Source organism: Lampris incognitus, chromosome 9, assembly GCF_029633865.1.
Source record: "Lampris incognitus isolate fLamInc1 chromosome 9, fLamInc1.hap2, whole genome shotgun sequence".
Taxonomy (NCBI): Eukaryota; Metazoa; Chordata; class Actinopteri; order Lampriformes; family Lampridae; genus Lampris; species Lampris incognitus.
In genome coordinates, this window is record NC_079219.1 from 1,880,325 (window position 1) to 1,896,960 (window position 16,636).

Consider the following 16,636-nt stretch of genomic DNA (forward strand, 5'->3'; position numbering starts at 1 on the left):
CATAAACATGACAGGTCTATGGGGGGGGGGGCGTACAAGCCGTAATATACTGCAGCGAATCCGGGGGGGGGGCAACCACAGGAACTGCCGCGGCGCGAGCCGGTACCGGTACCGCCCGCGGTGCGGGAGACTTCGCTAACCAGTCGACTAGCGGGTCGAGCACCAACGTGTGTGCTTCTCCATGCACGGTACCCCCATACCGCACCAGACGGGGCACGCGGCCGTCCAGTACGGCTGCAAAAGTTTGACAGGCAGTACGAATTACCAGGAAACACACAACCCCCAGCGTGTACAGCCCACACGTGGTCAACCCCCCCCCCACACACACACACGCACACGTGGTCCAGCCCAGATACGCCCCCGTGCATAGTCTAGCAGTCTATTCCATTGCCTACCAACATGGGGATCGCCGGTTCGAATCCCCGCGTGACCTCCGGCTTGGTCGGACGTCCCTACGGTCGGACGGCCTGTTCGGGGGGAACAGCGTGATCCTCCCACGCGCTCTGTCCCCCTGGTGAAACTCCTCACCGTCAGGTGAAAAGAAGCGGCTGGTGACTCCACATGTATGGGAGGAGGCATGTGGTAGTCTGCAGCCCTCCCCGGACCAGCGGAGGGGGTGGAGCAGAGACCGCGACAGGAGTGGGGTAATTGGCCGGGTACAATTGGGGAGAAAAAAAGGGGGGGGGCAATACATTCCCTCGCCACTGACAGGAGTGTACAGCTGAAGTGTTTAGGAAGAAGATGTGGAGCAGAGCAGAAGCACACAGCGGATACACCTGCAGAATGTCCTTCACACTGCTGGGCCAGCTTGGTCATTACATCAGCAGAATGTCCTTCACACTGCTGGGCCAGCTTGGTCATTACATCAGCAGAATGTCCTTCACACTGCTGGGCCAGCTTGGTCGTTACACCTGCAGAATGTCCTTCACACTGCTGGGCCAGCTTGGTCAATACACCTGCAGAATGTCCTTCACACTGCTGGGCCAGCTTGGTCATTACACCTGCAGAATGTCCTTCACACTGCTGGGCCAGCTTGGTCATTACACCTGCAGAATGTCCTTCACACTGCTGGGCCAGCTTGGTCATTACATCAGCAGAATGTCCTTCACACTGCTGGGCCAGCTTGGTCATTACACCTGCAGAATGTCCTTCACACTGCTGGGCCAGCTTGGTCATTACATCAGCAGAATGTCCTTCACACTGCTGGGCCAGCTTGGTCATTACACCTGCAGAATGTCCTTCACACTGCTGGGCCAGCTTGGTCATGACACCTGCAGAATGTCCTTCACACTGCTGGGCCAGCTTGGTCGTTACACCTGCAGAATGTCCTTCACACTGCTGGGCCAGCTTGGTCGTTACACCTGCAGAATGTCCTTCACACTGCTGGGCCGGCTTGGTCATTACACCTGCAGAATGTCCTTCACACTGCTGGGCCAGCTTGGTCGTTACACCTGCAGAATGTCCTTCACACTGCTGGGCCAGCTTGGTCATTACACCTGCAGAATGTCCTTCACACTGCTGGGCCAGCTTGGTCATTACATCAGCAGAATGTCCTTCACACTGCTGGGCCAGCTTGGTCATTACATCAGCAGAATGTCCTTCACACTGCTGGGCCAGCTTGGTCATTACACCTGCAGAATGTCCTTCACACTGCTGGGCCAGCTTGGTCATTACACCTGCAGAATGTCCTTCACACTGCTGGGCCAGCTTGGTCATTACATCAGCAGAATGTCCTTCACACTGCTGGGCCAGCTTGGTCATGACACCTGCAGAATGTCCTTCACACTGCTGGGCCAGCTTGGTCATTACACCTGCAGACTGTCCTTCACACTGCTGGGCCAGCTTGGTCGTTACACCTGCAGAATGTCCTTCACACTGCTGGGCCAGCTTGGTCATTACACCTGCAGAATGTCCTTCACACTGCTGGGCCAGCTTGGTCATTACACCTGCAGAATGTCCTTCACACTGCTGGGCCAGCTTGGTCATTACACCTGCAGAATGTCCTTCACACTGCTGGGCCAGCTTGGTCATTACATCAGCAGAATGTCCTTCACACTGCTGGGCCAGCTTGGTCATTACAGCTGCAGAATGTCCTTCACACTGCTGGGCCAGCTTGGTCATTACATCAGCAGAATGTCCTTCACACTGCTGGGCCAGCTTGGTCGTTACACCTGCAGAATGTCCTTCACACTGCTGGGCCAGCTTGGTCATGACACCTGCAGAATGTCCTTCACACTGCTGGGCCAGCTTGGTCGTTACACCTGCAGAATGTCCTTCACACTGCTGGGCCAGCTTGGTCGTTACACCTGCAGAATGTCCTTCACACTGCTGGGCCAGCTTGGTCATTACACCTGCAGAATGTCCTTCACACTGCTGGGCCAGCTTGGTCATTACATCAGCAGAATGTCCTTCACACTGCTGGGCCAGCTTGGTCATTACATCAGCAGAATGTCCTTCACACTGCTGGGCCAGCTTGGTCATTACACCTGCAGAATGTCCTTCACACTGCTGGGCCAGCTTGGTCATTACACCTGCAGAATGTCCTTCACACTGCTGGGCCAGCTTGGTCATTACATCAGCAGAATGTCCTTCACACTGCTGGGCCAGCTTGGTCATTACATCAGCAGAATGTCCTTCACACTGCTGGGCCAGCTTGGTCATTACACCTGCAGAATGTCCTTCACACTGCTGGGCCAGCTTGGTCATTACATCAGCAGAATGTCCTTCACACTGCTGGGCCAGCTTGGTCATTACACCTGCAGAATGTCCTTCACACTGCTGGGCCAGCTTGGTCATGACACCTGCAGAATGTCCTTCACACTGCTGGGCCAGCTTGGTCGTTACACCTGCAGAATGTCCTTCACACTGCTGGGCCAGCTTGGTCGTTACACCTGCAGAATGTCCTTCACACTGCTGGGCCAGCTTGGTCATTACACCTGCAGAATGTCCTTCACACTGCTGGGCCAGCTTGGTCATTACATCAGCAGAATGTCCTTCACACTGCTGGGCCAGCTTGGTCATTACACCTGCAGAATGTCCTTCACACTGCTGGGCCAGCTTGGTCATTACACCTGCAGAATGTCCTTCACACTGCTGGGCCAGCTTGGTCATTACACCTGCAGAATGTCCTTCACACTGCTGGGCCAGCTTGGTCATTACACCTGCAGAATGTCCTTCACACTGCTGGGCCAGCTTGGTCATTACATCAGCAGAATGTCCTTCACACTGCTGGGCCAGCTTGGTCATGACACCTGCAGAATGTCCTTCACACTGCTGGGCCAGCTTGGTCATTACACCTGCAGACTGTCCTTCACACTGCTGGGCCAGCTTGGTCGTTACACCTGCAGAATGTCCTTCACACTGCTGGGCCAGCTTGGTCATTACACCTGCAGAATGTCCTTCACACTGCTGGGCCAGCTTGGTCATTACACCTGCAGAATGTCCTTCACACTGCTGGGCCAGCTTGGTCATTACACCTGCAGAATGTCCTTCACACTGCTGGGCCAGCTTGGTCATTACATCAGCAGAATGTCCTTCACACTGCTGGGCCAGCTTGGTCATGACACCTGCAGAATGTCCTTCACACTGCTGGGCCAGCTTGGTCATTACACCTGCAGAATGTCCTTCACACTGCTGGGCCAGCTTGGTCATGACACCTGCAGAATGTCCTTCACACTGCTGGGCCAGCTTGGTCATTACATCAGCAGAATGTCCTTCACACTGCTGGGCCAGCTTGGTCATGACACCTGCAGAATGTCCTTCACACTGCTGGGCCAGCTTGGTCATTACACCTGCAGAATGTCCTTCACACTGCTGGGCCAGCTTGGTCATTACACCTGCAGAATGTCCTTCACACTGCTGGGCCAGCTTGGTCATTACATCAGCAGAATGTCCTTCACACTGCTGGGCCAGCTTGGTCATGACACCTGCAGAATGTCCTTCACACTGCTGGGCCAGCTTGGTCATTACACCTGCAGAATGTCCTTCACACTGCTGGGCCAGCTTGGTCATTACATCAGCAGAATGTCCTTCACACTGCTGGGCCAGCTTGGTCATTACATCAGCAGAATGTCCTTCACACTGCTGGGCCAGCTTGGTCATTACACCTGCAGAATGTCCTTCACACTGCTGGGCCAGCTTGGTCATTACATCAGCAGAATGCCCCCCCAACCCCCCGCATAGGGATCGACCGATATCGGTATGGCCGATTATCGGCTTAGATATTCATCATTTTTATATCGTTATTGGCATATGTTTTATCGGCCAGCCGATTAAAATAAAGTCTGCTGTGCAACATGCGCGCTTCCGACGCAGCTTTCACTCTCCTGAAGCACAGCACGACACTCACTCCAACAACACCAACACAGAAGAGAAGCATGGAGGAGTCCGACCACTTTTCTAAGGTAAGAGGAGCATGCCAGAGGCCATAACACCCGCTTGGTTGGTAAGAAAAGCATGCCATAACGTTAGTTACAAAACTCACTCCATAAGGTTCTTTTCTCCGTCTCTCTCCCCCTCCCACACCCACACCAAAGAGCACGACGTCGGTCCGACATGAACTGGACAACAGCTTGTCAGTTCAAACAGAGAACACACTTTCCACTGCTGTGCTTCACCTTCAAATGAAACCAGCCTCAAAGAAAAGAGCGAGTGTGTGATATTTTAGTCACATACAGAGTCTTATTGTCAGTGTTGTGCATGAATGTGTCAGTCGGCCCTTTCACACGGAACTACATTCTCTCAACCGCAGAATGTCCGTCTGATTCTGCTGATCTGCGGAGTAATAAGGTGCGCTGCATAGGCGCACTTATGCGAAGGAATACGGACATTCTGCGGGTGAGAGAAAGTAGTTCCACGAGAGGGCCGGCCGTCTGACGGCAAGATAAAGTGGTGAAAATATTCAAAACATAGCGCACACTTAAACGGATTTTATTTCTTTAGGTGAGCCTTTTCTTAAGAGGCTAGAATGCGTTTTGTCCAAGTCCCATTCCTCAACTTCCGTGTCGGCTACTGCTGCTGAACCTCCAAACTGGGAGCACATAGACTCCCATCTACTGCAGGTACTACACTGACTATCGATAAATACCTCATATGAGTACCTCATACACCCCACCTCAAAACACCCCAACTAGCACTTTAAAGATAAGAGGAAGAGAACATAATGACACTAATGTACATTTTTCCACTCAGCTCAGTCAAAGCCTGCTGGGAGCACTTTAACCACTTTATGTCAAGTCAAGTCAAGTCAAGTTTATTCATACAGCACATTTAAAACAACCACAGTTGAACCAAAGTGCTTCACAAGCTTAAAATACAATATAAAATAAGTAACACATATGAATATAAAAATACATGTAAAAAAGACATAGTAAGATAAAGGAATTAAAATGTAAACAATAAAACACAAGAGTAAAAGTATATTTCCACAATAAAATCACGGTGTCAGGCTCAACTTGAATTGAATGCCAGCAAGAAGAGGTAGGTCTTTAACCAAGATTTAAAAGTCTCTGGGGTCTGAGCAGATCTTATGTGTGCTGCTAAGTTGTTCCAGAGATCAGGGCAGCAGCCGCTGTAGAGGCTCCGTCACCCCTGTACTTAAGCCTGGATCTGGGAACATGAAAGAGCATCTGGTTTGCTGACCTGAGTGCTCTGACTGGTGTATGATAATATATTAGCTCAGATAAATAAGATGGTGTCAGCCCATTTAAAGACTTGAAAACAAGTAATAAAATCTTAAACTGGATCCTAAAACAGACAGGAAGCCAGTGAAGGGAGGCCAGTACAGGTGTTATGTGGTCACGTCGCCTCTTTCCTGTCAGCAGACAAGCAGCTGCATTTTGTACAAGCTGCAGGCGACGAAGCGACGACCGAGCCACGCCAACATACAATGAGTTACAATAATCCAAACAAGAGGTAATAAATGCATGAATTACCCTTTCAAGATCATTTGGAGGGAGTAGGCCTTTACTTTTCCCAGAAGTCATAATTGAAAAAAACTTTTTTTGACTACTGAGCTAATTTGTTTGTCAAAGTTAAAAGAGCTGCCAAACACCATACCAAGATTCCTAACAGAAGAGTGACTGTAGGAAGCTAAAGGGCCAAGAGCACTATCATAACCATCCAGCAGATCAGGCTGTCCATAAACAATAATTTCAGTCTTATTTTGATTTAATTTCAGGAAGTTTAACTCCATCCATGTTGTGATGTCCTTTAAACAACTCAGCAAAGCCTGTATATAATCTCTGCTGGTTGTTTTTATAGGCAGACAGATTTGCAAATCATCAGCAAAACAATGAAAAGACATATTATGTTTTTTAAAAATGGACCCCAAGGGCAGCATATACAGTGAGAAGAGAATGGGGCCCAAAATGGAGCCTTGGGGGACCCCACGGTTAAGTGGGGCTGCAGCTGAAAAGAATTGGTCTATATGGACAGAAAAGCTTCTATTTGACAGGTAAGACTTGAACCATTCTAGGGCAGTACCTTTAATGCCTACACATAGCTCAAGACGTGATAAAAGAATATTATGGTCAACCGTGTCAAAGGCAGCAGTCAGGTCCAAAAGCACCAGAACAGTCGAGTTCCCAGAGTCCACAGTTAAAAGAAGATCATAAAAAACTCTTAAAAGGGCTGTTTCATTGCTGTGACGTGATTTAAAACCAGACTGCAACTTTTCACAAATGCCATTAATTTCTAGGTGCATTTGTAATTGTACATAAACTGCTTTCTCTAAGACTTTAGAAAGAAAAGGCAGCTTAGAAATTGGCCTAAAATTAGAACGAATAGAGGGATCAAGATTGCTCTTTTTGATGAAGGGATGTACTACAGCATGTTTGAACGCAGCAGGAACACAGCCTGAGAGAAGAGAGGTGTTTATCAAATTTACAATACAAGACCCAACAGTGGTAAAAACATCCTTTAACAGTCTGGGTGGATTACTGTCAAGGGGGCAATGTGAAGGCCTCAAATGGTTAACTACCTCAGATATAAAGGAGAGGGACATGGGCTCAAACTGCTCTAAGACAGCTGGGCACATAGAATAAATAGCAGGATCTGAGTCCGAACAGGATGGTGAGGCCCTAATAGCAGAGACCTTATCTGTAAAACCTTTAAGAAATTCTTCACAGAGCGTGGGCGTTGGCACGATGCAAGTAGACTCACATGGATTTATAAGAGAGTTAATAGTATTAAAAAGAACCTGAGGCCTATGAGAATTGTTGGACACAAGGTTCGATAGAAACTGTTTTGCAGATTTAACAGCTCTCTGGTACTCTGATAACCAGTCTCTTAGAATTCCTAAGGAGACATGAATTTTGTCTTTCTTCCACTTTCTCTCAGCACGTCTACATGTGCGTCTAAGAGTGTGGGTGGTGTCATTGAGCCATGGCTCTGTCACTGGTTTAGGGCGTTTGGTTCTAACAGGAGCAACCAAATCCAGTATGTCAGTGCAGGTAGAATTAAAAAGAGCGGCAATGTCATCAGCACTGAGATTACAAGAGTTATCCAGGGTTTGAAGCATAGAATCTTTAAAAGCAACAGATAACTGAGACGCCGTCAAAGGGTTAATTGTGTGTAGGCAGCATGCCAGGGCGTGCGATTTAACCTGAGAACAAGGCAGCGTCACAGTAAATAACTCAGGCAAATGGTCCGATACACGTGTATCACATACACTACCGTTCAAAAGTTTGGGATCACCCAAACAATTTTGTGTTTTCCATGAAAAGTCACACTTATTCACCACCATATGTTGTGAAATGAATAGAAAATAGAGTCAAGACATTGACAAGGTTAGAAATAATGATTTGTATTTGAAATAAGATTTTTTTTACATCAAACTTTGCTTTCGTCAAAGAATCCTCCATTTGCAGCAATTACAGCATTGCAGACCTTTGGCATTCTAGCTGTTAATTTGTTGAGGTAATCTGGAGAAATTGCACCCCACGCTTCCAGAAGCAGCTCCCACAAGTTGGATTGGTTGGATGGGCACTTCTTTGAGCAGATTGAGTTTCTGGAGCATCACATTTGTGGGGTCAATTAAACGCTCAAAATGGCCAGAAAAAGAGAACTTTCATCTGAAACTCGACAGTCTATTCTTGTTCTTAGAAATGAAGGCTATTCCATGCGAGAAATTGCTAAGAAATTGAAGATTTCCTACACCGGTGTGTACTACTCCCTTCAGAGGACAGCACAAACAGGCTCTAACCAGAGTAGAAAAAGAAGTGGGAGGCCGCGTTGCACAACTGAGCAAGAAGATAAGTACATTAGAGTCTCTAGTTTGAGAAACAGACGCTTCACAGGTCCCCAACTGGCATCTTCATTAAATAGTACCTGTTAGAGCCTGTTTGTGCTGTCCTCTGAAGGGAGTAGTACACACCGGTGTAGGAAATCTTCAATTTCTTAGCAATTTCTCGCATGGAATAGCCTTCATTTCTAAGAACAAGAATAGACTGTCGAGTTTCAGATGAAAGTTCTCTTTTTCTGGCCATTTTGAGCGTTTAATTGACCCCACAAATGTGATGCTCCAGAAACTCAATCTGCTCAAAGAAGTGCCCATCCAACCAATCCAACTTGTGGGAGCTGCTTCTGGAAGCGTGGGGTGCAATTTCTCCAGATTACCTCAACAAATTAACAGCTAGAATGCCAAAGGTCTGCAATGCTGTAATTGCTGCAAATGGAGGATTCTTTGACGAAAGCAAAGTTTGATGTAAAAAAAATCTTATTTCAAATACAAATCATTATTTCTAACCTTGTCAATGTCTTGACTCTATTTTCTATTCATTTCACAACATATGGTGGTGAATAAGTGTGACTTTTCATGGAAAACACAAAATTGTTTGGGTGATCCCAAACTTTTGAACGGTAGTGTATTTCAGTGATGCATACACTTAAACCACGGGCCAACACAAGGTCCAGCGTGAGACCCTTCTCATGCGCCGGGCCAGTCACCAACTGAGTGAGATTAAAAGAGTCAATAAGATTCAAAAAGTCTTTGACCAGAGGTCTGGATTCACAACAGACATGGATATTAAAATCACCGACAAGTAAGAAACTGTGGTAGTTCACTATAGTCCCCGCCACAAAGTCTGTGAAGTCCCAAATGAAGACCTTATTGAATTTTGGTGGACGGTAGACCACTGCGCACAGCACAGGACAATTACACTTTATTTCAAAAAGCTGCAGCTCGAAGCTGCAGAAGCTGTCAGATGGAGTCTGTCGGCAGTGGAAGCTGGATTTAAATACAGAAGCTAGACCTCCACCTTTGCCAGTGGTCCGGGGCGAGCTGATGAATAAGCAGTCAGGGGGAAGAAGTTCAGAAAATGGGGTGAACTCACCAGCGTGAAGCCAGGTCTCCGTAAGAACCATAAAATCCAATTCCCGAGAGGTAAAGAAGTCATTTAGCAGGAATGTCTTATTAGCTAGAGACCTGGCATTAATGAGGGCCAGGCGGATAGTAAGCTCCTCTTTGATGCTGATGCATGATCCAGCGGGTGAAGGTTCCTGTTATCCACGCCGCCTCTGCGGGCTCGCGTCCGCCCAGGAAGAGGAGCCTCCACCGGCAGGTGGAGTTGGCCCACAGCAAGGCCAGGAACAACAGGCAGGAGCCATCGAACCGGAAAAAGGTGATAACCACTGCGAAGGAGGCGAGGATCATTTCCATGGGAGGACGTTAGGTAAGCCTTGATTCTCACCCGGACACCACCCCGCTTTCCCCGTCTTCTAGGGCGCTTCCTTCGGGGAATGACACCAGGTGGGCGGCGCAGGTATGCCGGTAAAGCCGAGAGCAATGGAGGAAGTTTTGGAAACGGATCTCCCAAATCGTGCTTAACAGCAGCTCATGGGACGCTCGGCTATTGAGAAGCGCTTGGCGATCACATACGAGTAGAGCAACGACAGCATGACGGTATGGGCGGCAGAACAGAACCATAGCAAACAACACGCCAAACAATACGCCCGACAATACGCCCGACAATACGCCAAACAATACGTCCGACAATACGCCCAACAACACGCCCGACAATACGCCCGACAATACGCCCCACAATACGCCAAACAATACGCCCCACAATACGCCCGACAATACGCCCGACAATACGCCCGACAATACGCCCCACAATACGCCAAACAATACGCCCCACAATACGCCCGACAATACGCCAAACAATACGCCCCACAATACGCCCGACAATACGCCCGACAATACGCCAAACAATACGCCCCACAATACGCCCGACAACACGCCCGACAATACGTCCGACAATACGCCCAACAACACGCCCGACAATACGCCCGACAATACGCCCCACAATACGCCCCACAATACGCCCGACAATACGCCCGACAATACGCCCCACAATACGCCCGACAGTACGCCCAACAATACGCCCGACAACACGCCCGACAGTACGCCCAACAATACGCCCCACAATACGCCCGACAACACGCCCGACAACACGCCCGACAATACGTCCGACAACACGCCCGACAATACGCCCGACAATACGCCCCACAATACGTCCGACAATACGCCCGACAATACGCCCGACAGTACGCCCAACAATACGCCCGACAATACGCCCGACAATACGCCCCACAATACGCCCGACAACACGCCCGACAACACGCCCGACAACACGCCCCACAATACGCCCGACAACACGCCCGACAACACGCCCGACAATACGTCCGACAACACGCCCGACAATACGCCCGACAATACGCCCCACAATACGTCCGACAATACGCCCGACAATACGCCCGACAGTACGCCCAACAATACGCCCGACAATACGCCCGACAATACGCCCCACAATACGCCCGACAGTACGCCCAACAATACGCCCGACAATACGCCCAGTACGCCCAACAATACGCCCGACAATACGCCCGACAGTACGCCCCACAATACGCCCGACAATACGCCCGACAGTACGCCCCACAATACGCCCGACAACACGCCCGACAGTACGCCCCACAATACGCCCGACAATACGCCCGACAATACGCCCAACAATACGCCCGACAACACGCCCGACAGGCGGCTCGCCGCACACACTAGCGCCATCTTGCCGGAAGTCGAAAGGTTTCTTCAAAACCTTAAGCTCCAAGTTCTCACTTTATGTGGAGTTATTTTAACTTTATAATTGTTCAGTTTGATCAGTTTACTTCCTGCTGTCCATGCTGTTTAATTCATTCCATCTTTATCTTTTGGAAGTTATTTATTTTTAATCTAGTGCCTTGAACATCACGCACTTTATTTTTTCAAATATTTTCTATTTTACACAAAATTCAATCAAACATATTGTGGTGAATTCTACTGAGAGTGTTTCTGCTCCAAGTTCATTTGCATGTTACCCACAATGCAACTGAAGTGTCGCTGTTTTGGTAATGTTGTGGGCTATTGAACACGTTAAAAACGGGCATATGTGTTACAGATAGCGGGGATGCGGTGCAAGGTGATGGGGACGTTACGAGAGAAGTTGATGAGACAACATGCTATTTCCCACCATGAGGGTAAAGAGTAGGCAAATAGATAAGCTCGCTTCTGTGGCCGAGAAAAGGATCAAGCTGAGACCAAAACGAACTTGTGACTGTTGTGACTTGCGGTCATTAAGAGCTTGCTTGTTAACTCCGAGAGGCTGGCTGAGAAGTCCAGTAACCACGTCACAATATGTTCATTTAACGGCAGCCTTGTGTTGCTGTAAGTTTGGGCACAAAACTTTTTACATTCACTGCAACAGAACATTGGCCCCCATAATTAGTCAATACTCGGTATCAGTATCCGCCCTGGAAAGGACCCCGTATGGGTCCACCGCTGGTCCTGCATAACGACCAGTATCTCTGCTTAGTGAAGGTTCTGACATTGTGGCTGCAGCAGGCCAGCTCAGCTGACCATGGCTAAACGCTTCGGCCATAATCTCCATTTAGCTGTCTCAGGCGCCACAGCAAGGGAGAAGGGGTGCACCGCTCGCGCCTTGCGACACCCCGAATAACATCCAAATAATTCCTCTTCTTCGCCGATTTTCTGCTCGTCTGAACGGTAGTTCCTGCGTCCTCCAAAACACCACAGCGTTGACGAGCCGCTTCAAAGTCTCCCTGTTCTGGGGGGGGGGGGGGCTTTCACCCTCTTTCCCCATGTTTTTAAAGTCAGGAATCCCTGTCTCCCCGCCAATGCCCCTATATTGCAACACTTACGGTAAAGAGACGTTTCAGTCGTTCCCGTCCACTGTAAGAAATGAGGTGAAATAAAGCACGCAGGCATAAATCAGGAGGAATATTCATATTTCCGTCCAGTCAAAGGCGACACTGCAACACAAATCAGATGCGTTGCAGCTCACATAGCAAGCAGTGAAGTGATGTGTGTGCGATGACGTCAGCTCCGCGATCTATCAATATTGCCAACAGGTGTTTCTGCAAAAATGTCAAAAGAGCCAGTGAATAAGAAAGCAAAATACAGCCAAACAAATGTAAACGTTAACAGTCACGTTACACCCCCGCCGTCCACAGCTCCACTGCAGCCTGGCCCCCCAAACCGAGAACCGGCGCAGCCAGAACCCCGAAGCAGCAGCTCCAGGACCGGGACTGCTGAGGCTGTTGAACCCGCCAGCGCAGAGTGCGTGGAGGGGCGCTGTCGGGACATGGAGACGGGTAAAGCTGCACAGCTCATTGTTGACAACAGGGAGACTGCTGGGTGGCGTGGCCGCAGGGGAGGACGCTTCAGGGCAGATGGTATAAGATGGAGACTGGTCCGTTCTGTGCAGAACCCGTGAGCGAGCCTTCCGTGAGACATGCAGACCTGCTGCTGTTAAGCAGCTTGAAACGTTCTCCAGGTGTGGGGATGGCGGCGTGTGAAGTCGGGCATTAACAATTGGAAACCAAGTGCCTAAGCCTCCTGGACCGCCACGCAAAGTCGCACTACCGCAGAGCGTGTGTGTGCACACACACAACAAAGAAAGAGGTGCACATACTGGAGTCAAACACCGGTCAATCAATATTCAGCTTGTCCGACACGAGGCTGGTGAACAGGAAGGAAGACACGACATGGAATGATGGCGCGACCGCGCTGTCCGCACTTCCTAACCCACATGCACTGGCTGGCTTACGTTTGAATTATAGCGCCACCCCGCGGCATGGGCAGGCAGCAGAAAGAGTGGGATTTCAAAACTGAATACAATGTATCACTTAAGCGCTCAAGCTCAACACAGAACGCTACACTGAGATGCCAAACTGCAACAAAGTCAGAAGACGGGGCGGACACGTGTCCTCAGTAACGTGCTTTACTGTATTCAAGCCGTAAACACAGGCGCTGCACAGGGCTGCACAGGCCTGCACAGCCCTGCACAGGCCTGCACAGGGCTGCACAGGGCTGCACAGCCCTGCACAGGGGTGCACAGGGCTGCACAGGGCTGCACAGCCCTGCACAGGGCTGCACAGCCCTGCACAGGGGTGCACAGAGCTGCACAGGGCTGCACAGGGCTGCACAGGGCTGCACAGGGCTGCACAGGCCTGCACAGGGGTGCACAGGGCTGCACAGGGCTGCACAGGGGTGCACAGGGCTGCACAGGGCTGCACAGGGGTGCACAGAGCTGCACAGGGCTGCACAGGGCTGCACAGGGGCTTCTCCAACCACAAAAGCGATGCTGATTGGTTGTTTAAGCTGATCAGACACGCAGGGGAGAGGGGGAGCAGGCGGGCCTGTAAATGTAGTAAAACAAAACCCAGTGCTCTTGTCATCCCACGGACCATCCAAAGGACACAGTTGTCATGCGTGGTTCTGGATCATTAATCAAGATTGCCTTGGCAGGTGGAGAACCTGAAATCCACTTGCAGATGAACTCTGTCTCGGACACACTGGCATGCCAAGTCCCTGTGTTGTATGCCAAGCCTGCCTGCCTGCCGACAGCACAGCTTTAAGAGAAGAAACGATTTTCACCACCCTTTTTTTGTTATTACTAGCTTTTCATCCCTCGTTAGTTCGTTTGGCATTTGGGTGCTGGGTTTGGTAATCCGGGCTGTTATAAGAACATTACTACATTAGACAAACATGTTATGGAATAAGTGGATCAAACACACTGCCGGTTTCAAGCTGTGAGTTCAAATTTAGATTTAACAGTCAACCCGAAATTCCCCCCTACGTGTATGAAAAGATTAATTACTCTGCTACAGTTAAATGTTTTTTCACATCAAACGGAACAAACTTAATTACCCACATATAATGTTCGGTTTAATAAAATGTAAGGTATAAACAGGGCCTTTGTTTACAAATGTACTATTTGTGCACATATAACTTGCTGTAGGAGTTTGACCTCAGCACTTCTGAGGAAAGGTGTTTAGATAGGAGTGTGTATGAGGTGCTCATACATGAACATCTCAACTTCAACAGCTGGTCATGAATTACGGTAATCCCTATGAGGGATCTCAAGAACATGAATGAAAAGGTTCAACCGTATTTTCACAAAGGGTGAGCCTCAGAACGCTGGATACATCTGCTGGTTCTGCCTCCTCACCTTTGCATATCTGCATAGGGTTTGCTAAGTGTGCAGAAGCAGGCACACACTGATCTGGGATTAAGGAGGATTTACAGGACTAGAATGTTCCACTAGCTGGACATAGACCTTAAATAGATCAATGGTGAACTGTCAGCTCCGGAGACGCTGGAAAGAAATGTTCAGCTGTCCCCCGGGAACAGCAGATTCAGCTCATTGCGTTCTGCCCGTGGGGTTGCTTTTCCTCCAGGCCTAAGGTAAGGAGCTGGGACATTGCTGCTGAAAAGGTCATGTCAGATAAACAGTCGACTTTAGTCTGAAGTGTCTGCTTACGATGGGGGAAACTTAGCCTTGTTTAGACTGTCATGCGGTTGTTGACGATTCCCGGTTGGTTTCAGTTGGGCCCTGGGGTCACTAAATCCATCACACTTAACAGTTCAAGAATGCATGTGCATGGGAGGATGTACATCTTTCCCATAACAGCAGCATTTGAGCTTTGTTCACTAAGAGTGTTGGGAATTCTTTGGTGTACCTTTGCATGGATATTATTGGTGAGCTTCTAGTTTTGTTATATTCGTATGGCAGCAAGCTGTGTTGTGCTTTATTGTTACACTCACCAGTGTATTCAAGATCAATGTTGATTCTTTGAAGCAACAAAATGATATCACTCTTGTTGTAATGCAATAAATAATATGCAGATGTGTTCATAACATTAAAAGACCCCAAGACTGTGAATGATCCTGATCTTGTGTCCACAGAAATGGCTGATGTTTTCCGAGGCCTAAACCTGCTGGAGACCCTGAAAGAGTCAATCGAGAGCAACCAATTATCTGACGTCAAGGACACAGTGGAAGATCTCCTTATCAGTAGGATCAATGTAGCTATAGTGGGTGATCGTGGAGATGAAAAGGCCTCCCTTATAAATGCTCTCCGTGGCTTTGGTCCTGAGGATGAGGGGGCTGCCGTGTCACCGTCGCCAACTGCTCCGGAGGAACTGGCTTTCTACACCAACCCTAAGCACCCGGACTTCCGCCTCTGGGATTTGCCACCCATCTCAACCAGTTCTCCCTTTGACCCAGAAGAATACATGAACAGAGTCAAATTCCTGCGCTACAATGCTGTGCTCATGACATTCACACAGACTCCCCACCCCAACAGTGTGGCAATTTTCTTGGAGGCCCGTTCAGTGCAGCGAGAAACGGTGTACTTTGCTCTGTTAGCTTCAAAAAATGACACAGAAAAGAGCCTGGAGAGCAAAAGGAAAGCAAGTCTAGAGGTGCTTAAGTCAGAGGGGGTGACTCTGCCTAAAGTCTACCTAGTAACACCTTCCACTTTGGAGAAGTTTGACTTCCCTGCCCTGCTGGAGGACATGGGCCGGGACCTCCCAGAGGTCCGGGCCAACTCACTCCTCCTGGCACTACCGATACTAACCTCCACCCTGGTTGCCCAGAAAAGGGACGCTTTCAAGGCATTAGTATGGGCAGCCGCATCACTCTCTGGTGGAGTGTCGACTATCCCTCTTCCCCTGGTGGCCTCCATGGTGGACTCCAGCATTGGAGTACGTATCCTAACCAAAGCGCGGTTATCACTGTGTCTGGACGATGAGTCAATTGAGAGGTTGGCTCGACAACGTGGTTGGGAAGTGGCAGAACTCAAAGCTTTGCGGACTTGCGTCCTGTCGGTGGAAGTCACCAAAGGAGAAGTCAAAAAGCGGCTGGCGGCTGCTGAAAAGGACGTGGCCACGGTCTCCACCAGACTGGTGGAGATGGCTATGCCCAGGCACGCCCGCTCTGCAAGCCGCTCCTTCACCGCAATGCTACAGGCCCTGAATGGCGCTATCGATGAGATGGGAGCTGATGCTGAGAAGATGTTGGCTGCTGCCATTGGGGTGGGGAAGTGACACAGACCATGCTGTCCATCCAGCTGTTAAATTTGTGTTGGGTTCCTCTTATTTCCATCTGCGTCAAGACATAAGAACGAACTTGTTTATACAATATTTCATGAATGTTATAATGGACTGAACGTCATTCTTTTTGATAAGGTTGTAGCACTGAGGGCAGTGAGGCAGGGGATATGAGGAAAGTCTGCAATCAAACCTTGTGCGGGAACAGGTAGAAGTGAAGGTGTTGCTGCATTGTCCTTGTTTAGATAAC

General features: G+C 49.2%; 1 protein-coding gene across 1 annotated transcript; it reads left to right on the plus strand.

Moving 5' to 3' along the window:
• The first annotated feature begins 15,243 nt into the window (after window positions 1–15,243).
• Window positions 15,244–16,383, plus strand: irgq2 (immunity-related GTPase family, q2). Its single transcript, XM_056285562.1, has one exon. The coding sequence runs from the start codon at window positions 15,244–15,246 to the stop codon at window positions 16,381–16,383; it is 1,140 nt and encodes a 379-aa protein (XP_056141537.1).
• The last annotated feature ends 253 nt before the right edge of the window (window positions 16,384–16,636 follow it).

What these genes read in the sequence shown, in the direction of transcription:
- irgq2 (XM_056285562.1), top strand. Translation starts at nt 15,244, where the DNA reads ATGGCTGATGTTTTCCGAGGCCTAAACCTGCTGGAGACCCTGAAAGAG.